Source organism: Notolepis coatsorum (genome assembly GCF_963971535.1).
Source record: "Notolepis coatsorum genome assembly, chromosome: 1".
NCBI lineage: Eukaryota > Metazoa > Chordata > Actinopteri > Aulopiformes > Paralepididae > Notolepis > Notolepis coatsorum.
The window spans coordinates 38,297,336-38,311,575 of NC_140165.1; the positions used below are offsets into that span (position 1 = coordinate 38,297,336).

The following is a 14,240-nucleotide window of genomic DNA, read 5'->3' on the forward strand; positions in this document are numbered from 1 at the left end:
CAGCTGCACAGCCGGAGCGCAACGCTGGCGGGGGAACTGCCCAGCGACGCGCACTCCCCAAATGTGAAGCGCCGGTGGAGGTCAGAATAATCCTCTAGACTCTCCGGTGGTGACGACATAATCCTTTCTTTCTCCCGTAAATTAGTGAGAGAGGGAGAAACAAAAGACAATGCCAACACAGCTCCTATAACTAACTAACTACTTTAAAGCAGTGGTTCTCAACTGGTCTAGCCTCGGGACCCAACATTTTCCTTAGTAATTAAGTCGCGACCCAATTTTTTTAACCACTATGATTTATTTAAAAAAAATAATTGCAGTAACGGAACGTAGACCAAATGCGTCCACATTTTTATAGGATTCTAGCACATTTTCATAACAATAGCTAATATTACCGTTTTCATTGAGGTTTCTTACAAATTAACAATGCTTTATGTTGTCCTTTATATGCCGATTATCATTAAAATCTTAAATTGTACCATATGTCCCCCTTTAGACAACATATGTAACACTACCAGCGCACTTTTGTTAAGATAATTAGTTTACCATTCGCGGTCGCTATACCGAGGTCGCAGTAATAGTTTACCGCTGTTCAGATCACGGCGAAGAATAGACACATCCCAGTGACCTGTGACCTGTGCTAAGGATCTTGGGAAATGTATTCATGTAGTTTTCAACATTTTCACCTTTTAAACCAATTTTAAACCATGCTGCCATCTACTGACAACAGAAAGTGTTGTCTATCGTCACTTCCGTATACAGCGTCGCCCGAAACCCATTCTAGAGATTCCCACTTTTTACTGGGAATGGGGCGTGGCCGTATTTGGTCCCAGACAATAAGAGTGGCTGCGATTGGTCACCGTGATGTTAATACACAATCTTTCATGCACTGTTAACACTTTGAGTGCCGGGACACGTCTTTTCACGTCTTTGCTGGCCATGCTAAAGTTGCCGGGGGACGCTGTACAGCGTCCTTATATCAATATTTCAAAAATCTGCGATCGGATTCATAATGTCCCTCCGCTGGCCTGAGATCCACCAGCAGGACCCACTGAGCTCTCTGGCGGTTCAGGAGCGCCATCTGGTGGCCGATCGGCGCAATCGCCAAAACAGGATGTTGAATAGAGGTTGTCATGACGACCGTAGTACTTCCGGGCGCTCGCTATGGTTCATGGGACTCTGGCTCGTCACGCTACATGGTGATCGATTGGCAATAACTCAATAAACAACATGATTTGGACGTATATACCATTATACAAGCTGGAGATGGACCGGGTAAAAATATATCCCATAATGATAAAATTTCTACTCGACGATGATCGCCCAACGGCGCGCGGAGACTGGGGTGAGTTTCAGCGTGTAACGTTACCGTCTTAGATACTAACTGCTATTATCAACATTTGACCCACATTAGATGATTGGTATAACGCTGCCCACGGAATTATAAACGCCCCCTCGCCCATCCGGTCAACATCAGATGACGTGTAGTAACTTCTAGAAGTACGTCTAGTTGGAATTTTTTATATCGCGCTGATTGCCATCAAACTGTATTTCATCATCAATATAATGCATTTGGGGCTATATATCACGTTCTGGAGAAAGCTGCAGAAAGAGATGAAAACATACTTATACATTAGACCATACTTTACTATGAATATGTGAATGAAAAAGTTTAACGTTGCTACACAATGAACAATACATATAGGACTTTGAATGGGCCCTAATAATGGCAATGTAGCAATAGAATTTAAAAAGTTATAGCCCTGCAAAGAAGGGGACTTTCTCCATAGACAAATAGCGCTGGCAATCTATGGTATATCATGAATTTAACCTTAGGCAACCAAAGTGTTAAAAACATGAAATAAACACAAAAAATTGCAACAAAAGTGCAACTAGGGCTAAAAACCCAATGTAATTCAATAATAAATAATATATGCTTCTTAGCAGATTTCTTAACTTAATATAACAAACCTAAGTTTGGGGGAACTAATGGGATAACGGGTTGCAGCAAAAGTGCAGCTATGGCTAAAAACCCAATGAAATAAACTAATAATAATAATAAATAATATATGCTTCTTAGCAGACTTCTCTACAGTAAGTTTGGGGGAACTAATGGGATAACTGGGGTTGCAACTAGGGCTAAAAACAATGAAATAAAATAAAATAATAATAATAATAATAATAATAATAATAATAATAATAATAATAATAATAATAATAATAATAATAATAATAATAATAATAATAATAATAATAATAATAATAAATAATATATCCTTCTTAGCAGACTTCTTAGCTTAACATCCCAGGGAACGAATGGGATAACTGGCGATGTTGTTTGCTCCTGACAAGAGTCTCAAAGTCTGGGGTGATGGTAGACAAAGCAACTCTGAGGTCATGCTCAATGTCCAATCTGTTCCTCTGCTTTGTCTTCAGCTGGACCAGAGCTGAGAAGCCACTTTCACAAAGATAGGTAGTCAAAAAAAATATATACAAAAAGAAAAAATTTACACACACATTCGCGACCCACTCAAAATGGTCGCGCGACCCACTTTTGGGTCGCGACCCACCAGTTGAGAAACACTGCTTTAAAGCACTAAACTTGAAGCGGTGCTATACACGGACTTCACGGTGGTGAAAGTAGGGAAGGAGCTTATGTATGAGCGGATGTGGTTGAAAGTTTTCATGATAGCATATAATTAAAGGGACAGTTCCAATAGAGCAGAGGGCAAAGCTATACGAACAATAACAGTCTTAACACAGAAGGTCATTCATTTAACGTTGAATATCAAGCTTGTATTGCCACATTTAGATGATGAATAAAACATGATGACAAGCCGACAGAACAAATTAACGCACACTCTGCACTGGGCTGTTTCTCCCCCCCTCCTCTCATACTTTAGGTTAGCTCACTTGAGTTGTGTTTTTGTCTGTGTGTATTATACCAATAAAAAGAACTTAAAGTGCGTTTCTCTCACGGAATTTGTAACCTAATTTCACTACATTTCCCACCAACATCCATTTGACCCTACCGTCAAAAGAATAGCACAGCGACTGTCCCAGTATCATATCATAATCATTATGTATTATATTACGTTACGTTTTATATGTATTATAATATCTTACACATTATTTTCCCATGCGAATATAACGCACTCATATTGCATTTACTGAGAGTGCTTATTCGTTCGTTATTGATTAGTTCAAATGCCTTTTCAGCAACACTCATGGTAAAACGTCTCCAAACCTGTGTTTGTCTTCCCAGATCCGTGGACTACAACGAGTACATGCTTCCAACCTCGCCTCCTCTGCCTCACGCCTGCATACATAGATATATAACACTAGATGGCTCAAGGCGGAGTCTCTCGCATACTTCACCGGTGGCCATCTTGCGAGGGTGGTCTACTGCTTTAAGGTGATGAAATCTTGACGGATTTACAAACGGTTTGGTTTATTACAAACGTTATTAACTTGGCTATGATTCTTGCTAGGGAGAATATTTTTTATATATTTTTTGTATTCTTTCATATCAAAGTCGATTATAAGTATGCAGTATAACTACATCTCTGATGTTTTTAACAAACCAAACGGTTGAACATTTAGCAAGCTATGGTTATTTAAATAGTACATGCACCATAGACATGCATGTTATGAGTGGGCGTGCTCCACCCTCGCAAGATGGCCGCCATGTGGCAACATCGGTCTCCGTTGGCCAGCAGCGCGGGTAAGCCATCTAGATAGATATATATCTATGCCTGGATACATGTACAGTAGAGTTCAAATGTCCTTCGCAGAATGCCACAGTGCAGGTTTGTATTGCAGGGAGCGTCAGCAGCAGGTTGAGGAGTGGGCCAGGTCCCAGACCAGCTCCCTGGACAGAAAGGTGACGGGCCAGACGGCAGCGTCTCAGGAGGACCAGGTGCAGAGCACCCACAGGGAACAGAGATCGCCTTCCACCCTTCCACAATACACAGCTGCACGCTGGGTACCCAGTCATACAGGCCCATACAGGCCCAGACAATGACCTATGACCTATGCTGCATACAATCAAAACACGACGAGAAGAAACATCAACCAATCAGTTACCCCGCGATTACAAATGAAACACACACACACACACACATATATGTACAGTATATACACGCTCAAACAGGCACGTTGGAACTTTAAATCGGCAGGGGGTGTGGCCTTTCTGAGATTTTTTTTCAGAACGACGTGAGAGGAATGTTCGTTGTTTAGAATGGCTTTGAAATAACATTATTTCTAATGACCCTTTAACTGAAAATGACGTGAGACGTGAGGCAAACGAGAAGAACGTTTCAAGCCTGAAGAAATAAAAACAAACAAACCTCACTTGAACTTCTGAATACCTCACTTGGCTCCATCTCCTAGTCTGTATGACAAATGTCTATATATGGGTTAGCTTCAATGTTAGATTGAATGCATCTCCTACAACGACTCTGTCGCGCCAATTAAGACGTTAGCTGATACCAATTGTATTATCAATGCACGGCTAATTAAGTGTTTTATATTACATCGGTCCGCGACCCGATGGTTGGGGACCTCTGCTCCGTTATGCACAAGTTTATAGACTTTTCGGAGTGCGTATATTATTCAATGAGACTGCCAGCCAGCTCTTGCTCGACGGAGAAATACAATTTCAATTGTGACGAGAGAACAGCATCTCCCGATTCAGATACAATTGAACACAAACGGTTCCAAAGATATTAATGTTTTGCGGCAAATTTTCACCCCGCAAATGGATTTTGGTGCGTCTATGAACACTATGAATTGAAAATGGGGGACCGACCCTGATGTAAACAAGACAAACGTCTTTCTCTGGTCTGCATCCCCTTAATTGTGAGTATTGAGCCATACTGTATTGTACCCATTCTGCAATCTGTTAAATACAGTTTTCATTCATTCATTCTCATCTCCTCTCTCATCTGTGCGTCTCCTCTCCGACACCCGAGACAGCAGGGAGCACTGTCAGCCAGTCACAGTGGCCACTCCCCTCAGACGCAACTGTAGTATTTCACACAGCGAGGAAAATAATACAGTCGGGCAATCTATCTTGTCGATTCTTACAAGCCACTGTATGTTTGATTGTATTGTATGCAGGCGACTTGCAGGGTGTACTTGTCGTCGTTCAACTGTCTTGTGTTGCTCACGACTCGTGTCTCGTTCTCAGCGGATGTTTAAAATAAAAAATAAAAGTTGAAATTGACTAAATGTCGTCTTTGAAAGTTATTCCGTTACTGTGTTCCTGCAGTGTAGTGGTCTCTGTGATCTCACGTCAGACTTGTGATTATCTTGTTTCTAATGTGATTTACAGAACAGAGTCGTTTCCCTTTTTTTAATCGTGTCCAGTGGGTTAGTCATCTAATGTCAGGGTTGGGTTTTTCGACCGCCTTATTCAGCTCAGGACGTGTTGACGGATGCTGTGGGCTGCTTGCTGCACTGGTCGACATTTTCGGAGGATCACTTCAGTTCTATAGAGTGTTTTCATGGCTGATTGATTGAAAACTTTATTAACAGATTGCAGAATGGGTACAGTACAGTACAGCTCAATACATACAATTGTTAAGGGAATGCAGACCAGAGAAAGACTTTCGTCTTGTTTACATCAGGGTCCCCCATTTTCAATTCATCATAAAACCGGAGGTCGGCACGTCATCAAACCGGAGGTCGGCCATTTGGGAGATACTGAACGTATCCAACGCAAGCGAACTAGCAACTATTCCTGGTCATTGTTGCTCAAAATGGTAAATTATTGCCATGTTTTTGGCTGTACTAATCGGTTGGACCGGGAAAAGCATTTGGAGTACTTCAGATTGCCAAAAGCTATTACAAATCAGGGCGAAGAGTGCAAAGAAGGAGGCGAACACCCCCTCTCCTCTCCCGTCTGAACGAACTACCAAAGTACCGATCAGCATTTCGATCCAAACATTTGTACTAGTAGACTATTAGAAAGAAAATTCAAATGTAAAGATCAGTCGATCTAGTAATGTTATTGAATCTCCTACCTTGGCTTTCACAATACACATGACATGTCATCGATGAGCTGATACTGTGCCTCGCTCACCCATCCACACACCAGGCAATAGGCATCCAACATTTGTAAGATTTAAGGTCTTCATCTTCACCACCTATTAGTCTGAGTTTATGAGAATACCGCGCCCTTTCCTGCTGACTAAGTCCTTCTCTGTATGTTCTAGCAGCTTCCACGCGCTTTCCTGAACTTTTCTGTGGTTTAGACCAGTGGTTCCCAAAGGGGTGTCGCGAGCCTAAAAAAAATGTAAAGAAAAATTAATTATTCTAAAAAAAAAAAAAAGGCAAATAAAAAAAAATAATTATGCAGTCAGGCCACTGAACTTAGAAGCAGGCCAGGCCAGTGTTTCTAGTTGCAGCGGCGCAATAGTTAGATAACCTAGGTGGGGAACAACCAGGAGATCACTGCAACTCACACAAGTTGGATAACTATCTCTCTCTCTCTCTCTTGCTCACACACACACACACAAAGGGAGCCGCATGTGATTGGTGGAGGCGGGACCCTTACAAAAAACAAAAAATCCATCAAAATCAGTGTTGTTGCTAATCATTGACACATGCTAGCCTGTAATAATCCCCCCCAGAAAAATCTACTTTGCATTTGATATATTGCAAATATATGCCATCACACACACTGGCATTTAAAGGGTTAGAATTATAAAATGAATATGTGGTGTTATGATCAGGGCTGAAGTTGAATAAAAGATTGTATTATTTTCAATCTGACATTACAAAAAAACAGAAAATCCATACAAATCTGTGTTGTTGCTAATCATATATGCTAGCCTGTTTTTTAACAATAATTTGTGATGCCATCACAAACACTGGCATTTAAAGGGTACAAAAATGTCGCCCCTAATGTCCGCGCATCTGGGTTACTGACCAAATCGTGAAGACGGTGCAAACACTATTGTGCAGAAAAATTTCATTTCAAACCTTTATTTATACTCGTGAAAGCACTGAGGTTTCCCTCATTTACAGTGATGACGAGTTAACAAAGGACACAAATATCATAACAGTTAATAATTACAATGAATTACAATTACTACAATGATGGATTAAAAACAATTACATGATTCAGTACATAGGTCAATTGCAATGCCTTTAAACTCCATGAATGATGGGAATGTTCCGAGCTTTAGAGTCTTTTGCAGGGTATTCCATGTGTATGGAGCATCGTAGGAGAAGGCAGATTTTCCAAGCTCAGACCGAACTCGAGCACCCTGAGCACAAGCCGATCATTCGAACGAGTTTGGTAGGTGACAGCACTCCAGACCAACAAAGATGTAATATAAGGTGGAAGTTTGCCAATAATTGCTTTGTAGATAAAAAGATACCCATGATAACTACGTCGCAACGAGAGAGATGGCCAGCCTACCCTCTCATACAAAAGACAATGGTGAGTATCATATTTGTCACCCGTAATAAATCTTAGGGCGGAGTGGTAGGCAGAATCCAAAGGCCTTAATGTAGACGCAGACGCATGCCTGTAAATGACATCACCATAGTCTAATATTGACAAAAAAACAGCCTGTATAATTCTTTTCCTACAGAACATAGGAAAACTAGCGCAGTTACGGTACAAGAAACCAATCTTTTGCCGTAATTTTGTAGCTAGGTTATCTATATGGAATTTAAAAGAAAGTTTATCATCCAGCCATATACCAAGATATTTATACTCACTAACTCTTTCAATATACAAACCATTTGCTGTTGTTAGGTGTAGCATGTCATAATCTATAACCCTGGCTCTAGAAAACATCATAGACTTGGTTTTACTAGCATTAAGCACTAACTTGAGCTTAGCTAGAGCATTTTGGAGAGTGTCAAACGCAAGCTGCAGGTTCACAATAGCTTCCTGAACAGTATCCGCAATGCAGTAGACAACTGTATCATCCGCATAAAGATGAGCCTGACAACCTGCTAGTGCTGAAAGACTAGAAACAATATCATTAATATAGATTGTAAAGAGGACCGGCCCCAATACCGAACCCTGTGGTACACCCTTAGACAATGGCAGGAAATCAGATTGAAAGTTACCTGAATTCACAGATTGACACCTTGAAGATAAATAGTCCTGAAACCAAGCACAAGCGGCTTTATCCAGGCCAATGCTAGCTAGACTATTCAAAAGCAAGTGATGGTCTACTGTATCAAACGCCTTTGAGAGGTCTACAAAGAGAACTGCACAATGCTTCCCATTGTCCAGGGCTGAAATAATGTCATTAGTGACCAAAGTAACAGCTGTAATAGTACTATGATTTGCTCTGAAACCTGATTGGTGAGTACTTAGCACTGAGCAACTTGAGAAAAAGGTTTTTAATTGGTTGTTTACCAAGGTCTCCAGTGCTTTGGCTAAGCATGATAGTTTGGAGATAGGACGATAGTTATCCATCTTATCCCTATCCCCCCCTTTATGCAAGGGGAGCACCTTGGCAGATTTCCACACTTGCGGGACTATGCCAGATGCAATAGAAAGGTTAAAGATGTGTGACAATGGCTCACAAATGACAGGGGCTGCTCACAAATGGCTCAAACATGAGAGCAGAGATTAAACAAAAGGGCTGAGGAGCGGCTGGGTGGCGCAGTGGACTAAGCGCTCGCCTACCACCGCAGAGACTCTGGGATCGAATCAGGGAGGGGATCTGGGGGAAATAGCATGAGCCTCTCTCACGCGTTACGTTCTCCCAGGGAAACTCCTCGCTGTCTGGTGAAAAGAAGCGGCTGGTGACTCCACATGTATCGGAGGAGGCATGTGATAGTCTACACACCCTCCCCAGATCGACAGTGGGGCAATGCGCGCAACGACCAGGAAGGGAATTGGCATAACGACTACAATTGGGGATGGGTAAAAAATACAGAAAAAAAAGAAGAGTTGAGGTTTTTCTCCCAAGATCCTTATGACATTTTCAGTGGCAGCTTGTCCCCAAACATTCTTTTTTTTAATTTATTTTTTATTAACATTTATAGACAAACAACACTTACAGCATACCTACAATGACATCAACAACACAACAGTACATCCACTTGGGCCCCTTGAATTCGGCCGCGCTCAGCCTTCCAGACCTCCATGAGAGGGGTCCCCCCCCTCCCGCCATCTACCCCCAGAAATAGGGCTCCTCCACATCCCAGGGCCGTCTCACGCATGGCAGAGTACTCAGCGACATGGGTACCTTGAATTTGATTGGGCCAGGCCCAGTAGAGGGGCGAGGGGTGGTACTCCCCCCCCCACCGAGCCAAGCCCGCTACCTCCCATGCCACCCAGCACCCCACCCCACGGCCGACAACCCCACAACATCCAAGACCCCACTCTCCCGGGCCAAACCGCGGAAACGATGGTCCCCCTCCCCCTACGCCCCCCCCCCCCTGAGTTAAGCCCATAGAAGCCCCCCATATCCCAGGCCGATGCGCGCACCGCCGGACCCCCGGCGACACAGGTCCCTTGAATCAATTGGGCCAGCCCAGTAGAGGAAAGGATAGGGGACTCCCCCCCACCGAGCCAAGCAAACCCCTCCCTCCCGCCCTCCTCCCCGAGAAACAGAACACCCCCATATCCTGGTCCACCATGCGCGGAGCACCTAGAGCTCCCACCCGCCCCCACCCGACCGCCAGGCCCCCGGCCCACGAGGACCCCAAGCCCAGACCCGCAGAAGGCCAAAGCACCACGCCTCAATGATCCCCCGACCCCTCGCGACCCCAAGCCCGGTGCCCCCCCGGCCCGGTGACCAGACCACCCAGGCCACCCCCCCCCCACACACCAATCCCACAACACGCAAGGCCCCCCCTCCCCCGGTTCGAACCGCCGGAACGATGGTCCCTCCCCCCGACACCCCCGCCCCCACTGAACCCAGCCTGCCCACCTCTGTACCTCCCATGTCACCGACATCACCACATATATTTATGAAAAATTAAACTAACAACACAATAAGAAAAAATGAAGTGAACATAAATGGTTATATGGTTAGCAGTCTTTCCCCGATTGGCGGTTTGGGGGGGGGGGATCAGCCCTCCCACTGGAGAAGCCCCCCCCCCCCAATGGAGATTCTCCAAGCCTCTCTTCATGTCCAACATTTTGAATTCTTGTCCTTCATATTTGTCCATGTGCACATTTAAAGCAACTGCTATTCTAACATAACTCAGAAGAAAATAATATAACGTAATACAACGTTTAACCCCCGTTGGCGGGTTGGAGGGGTAAGGCTCTCCTGGAGAGGGCCCCTCCTATAACGACGTAGATATCCCCAATGGGGATTCTCCAATGTCCCTATTATTGTCCAACATTTTATTTGAATTTTTATCTTTCATATGTTAGTACATTTCCAGAGCTCCCGGTCCGGTCTCCGAATGTGATTCCCCATGTTCCCTGTCATCCTATTTGTGTGTCCTGTGTGCTAGTGTCTACAGCTTAGTCTAGTACGTGTTATTTGTACTATATGTCCCGAATCAAGTCCCAACCTCCCCAACTCATGCGTTGACCTTGTCTGTATTCCCAGCGGTCTGTGTGTTATCTGCATGGTGTCTCGAACCATAACCTCCATTCACTATCAAATAATATGCTTAGTTGTGTGTCATGTGTGTTAGTTTCTACAGTTTAGTCTAGTACGTGTTATTTGTATTATATGTCCCGAATCAAGTCCCAATTTCCCCATATTTCCAGTGGTCTGTGTGTTGTCTGCAGTGTGTCTCGAATCATTACCTCCATTCACTATCTAATTATATGCATATGTGATGTTGAATCTTGGTCGGTGTGTATGTCCTCAGTGCTCGAGTCCTGCTTGGTGTGTGAGACTTCGTTATTCGAGTTCTGGCTGGTCCGGTTAATCTCGATGTTCGGGTCCCGGTTGGTGTGTGTGGCCTCTGTGTTCGTATCTTGGCCTGCCCGGGCGGCCTCCGCATCTGCATCGTGTGTGCGGATGGTCCGGCCTACCTCGGTGCCCGAGTCCTAGTTGGTCCAATTGTATCCAGCGTCTCCCTGTCTCTCCCCTGGGGGCCGTCCGTTTCACCTCTCACGATCCAGCCTCCATGCTCCTCCGAACACCCCGCTTTGCATCGAGTCCATTCCGTGTGTTGGCTCCGACATGTTAGCTTGCAGCTCCCTCTCCAGCCAGGCCTTGCTGCGGCCCATCATCACACTAGCTTGTATCGCTTGCTGCGTCATATTCCTTGTGTTAGCTTCCATGTTAGCTTGCAGCTCCTTCTCTGGCCAGGCCTCGCCGCGGTCCAACTCCACGTTAGCCCCGAGTCCATCGATGTCGCTCTGGATGTTCTGCGTGCCAGCCTGGATAGCCTGGTTAGTTAACTCCATATCCCGTGTGCTAGCTCGTATGTCCTGGACCATCTGCTCTTCAGCTACAGTTACAGTTACCATCTGCTCTTTTCAGTTACAGTGGGTGACAATATTGTCACAAGGAAAGAAGAAATTACCTACCTGGGTTCCATCCTAGAGGCAAATCTTTCCTGTGATAAAATGGCATCCAATGTAATAAAAAAAAAACTCGATTCTTGTACCGGATCTCCTCACTGGTAAACAAGAATACCCTGAAGACTCTGGCAGGAGCACTCATTCAAGGGTACTACGATTATGCTTGCACCTCATGGTACCAAAGCACCTCAAAGGCGCTAAAAACAAAATTACAAACATCTCAAAACAAACTGGTCAGACTACTGCTTGACCTTACTCCTAGAACCCACCTCACCCCTGCCCACTTTGACAACCTAGGATGGCTTAGAGTAGACGACAGAGTACAGCAACTTGCAATGGGCCTGGTCTACAAGATACACTACACGACCAAGGTACCCATGTACATGTCAAAATACTTCCCAAAGGTCAGTGAATACCACGATCACAACACCAGAGGGAGCTCCACAAATCATGTTAAACCCAGATTTGGCTCAAACAAGGGACTAAACACGTTTTGCAATTATGCCACATCAATGTGGAACGCCCTACCCAAAGCTGTAAAGGAATGTGAATCACTACCCACTTTCAAAAACACTCTCAAAGAACACCTACGGGAGACTGCAATTCGAAACTGGCCGCTGTAAATGTCCTAACACAACCCACTCCAATGTACAGTAAATGACCAAGTATGGTTTTGTCAATATTCCAATGTACAGTTTTGCTTGCTTTGCTTGCAGTGTCCCCCACCCACCCACCCCTCATACCCAACCCCCCCCCCCCCCCCCCACCCAACCACCTCCAATGTACAGTCCCCCCCAACCCACCTACCCAACCTCCTCCAATGTACAGTTTCTACGTCAAATGTATATACTCTCTTTTCTGGACTCTTTTCGTATCACAAACAGTACTGTATTTGCAAATCTGGTAGATTTGCTAAAATAGATGTAGCAGTACTGTCTATCTGTATGTCATGTATGTCATATATGTTATGATGAATTGAAAATGGGGGACCCTGATGTAAACAAGACGAAAGTCTTTCTCTAGTCTGCATCCCCTTAACAATTGTATGTATTGAGCTGTACTGTACTGTACCCATTCTGCAATCTGTTAATAAAGTTTTCAATCAATCAATTCAATCAATCAATCAAGCTTGGGTGCCAGCCCGCATGTTAGCTGCCCACTGCACCATGTTAGCCTGCATGCTAGCTTCCCACTGCACCGTGTTAGCCCGCATGCTAGCCGCCCACTGCGCCATGTTAGCCTGCAAGCTAGCTTCCCACTTCTCCATGTTAGCCTGCAAGCTAGCTGCCCACTTCTCCATGTTAGCTTCCAACTGCGCCATGTTAGCCTGCATGCTCACTGCCCACTGCATTATGGCAGCCTGAATCCTCTCCTGCGCCCTTATTTGCACTTCTTCTGGGGTCGCTTTTCTCTCGCCTTTTCTCGTGTTCCTCCTTCCTCCTCTCTTATATCTTTGAATTGTCACTTTTTATTTCACTTTGAATTGTTTTACTTCCTTTTTCTTTGCATCTACTTTTTCTCCCCAGTTTCTATTTTTCTCCCATCCCAATTTCGTATTATCCAATTCTACCCTCCCCTGTCTCGAACGTTGTTAGACCATGCCTCCCACTGGTCGGCTGCAATGTGGACCAAGCCTTGCATCACGTGTCCCCTCCGGTACACGAGGCAGCTGTCGCATCTTTTCACCTGTACAGCGCAATCTCTCAGCGGCGAGGAGTAACGCGTGGGAGGCTCACGCTGCCCCCGTTGCTTCCTGATTCTGCTGTACAGGCGCACCAACCGACCTGTAGGAGTCGCTGTCCACAACGTCCAATCCCCACCCACCGGCTTTCCCACCCCCTAATACTGCCAATTGTATTAGTATGAACGATCAGCCAAGCCGGAAGCAACGCCGAGAGCTGGGCTCGAACCCAGCATCTCCTGCGTTAGTGGCGAGCGCCTTGCCCACTGCGCCACTTAGCCGCACTACTTCCTTTTTTTTATATTCAATGACCGGGAGCTCTTTCATGTGGCTGTTCACCAGAACGTCGCAAACCGGAAGTCCCCCCAAGCATTCTTAACTCATTCTGCGGCAATGACGAAAAAAGTCTGGTTATCTCGCCGGTGGTTGAGCACTAATCACGAGAAAAGTCGGGTTTTAATCGTTATTTCTTTTATTCGCCATATCCATTCATTTTTCATCCAGCCTGATGTTATCATTGGGAATGGGCCTGAGCTTGCAAAATGCCAATACCGCCGCCTAACGCCTTGCGGACGGTATTGCACATCATTGGAATCCCTCTGGTTTGGGCTGTGCCTCGATCTAAGAAGTCCGGCCCGGGTTTTCCTTCTCGGGCATGACTAACGTTATAACACGGATTGGGGACACTGGAGCACCGTGGATTCATGTGTTTTGGTTGATAAACGTTGGACAGACGACTGCGATCAATATTTGGAATGGCGATCAGGAATTGGATTTTTCTTTTTCCAGTACATCAGATGTGAGGTAAGGACTCTATGGACTCTATAATCTTGGGTTAACCCGATGTTTTTTTCGTAACGATCACAACGTGTGTGTGTGTGTGACCAAAGCACGGAGGGGCAACTTTTCCTCCCCCGCTTTCGTGCGTGCATGATGAAACATAATACCGACAATCTAGCATTTATTTCAGAATGATTCATAAATCAAGCGACAAATGGCACGATTTCTAAGGAAATACATTGAAGCGCCGTTTGCGTCGACTAAAGACGCACTTCTTCAACCATTATCTGAATAAAAAAAAATAAAAAA

At 44.8% G+C, this 14,240-nt stretch overlaps 1 protein-coding gene across 1 annotated transcript in view; it reads right to left on the reverse strand.

The window, feature by feature from the left end:
- sctr (secretin receptor) overlaps positions 1–11,353 on the reverse strand; it is a gene marked incomplete at both ends in the record, with an annotated part of 86,008 nt that extends 74,655 nt beyond the window's left edge. The window contains one exon of the mRNA XM_084318087.1: positions 11,059–11,353. Coding sequence (XP_084174213.1) covers positions 11,059–11,353 — 295 coding nt within the window. The remainder of the gene's footprint in view (positions 1–11,058) is intronic.
- Positions 11,354–14,240: the final 2,887 nt, after the last annotated feature.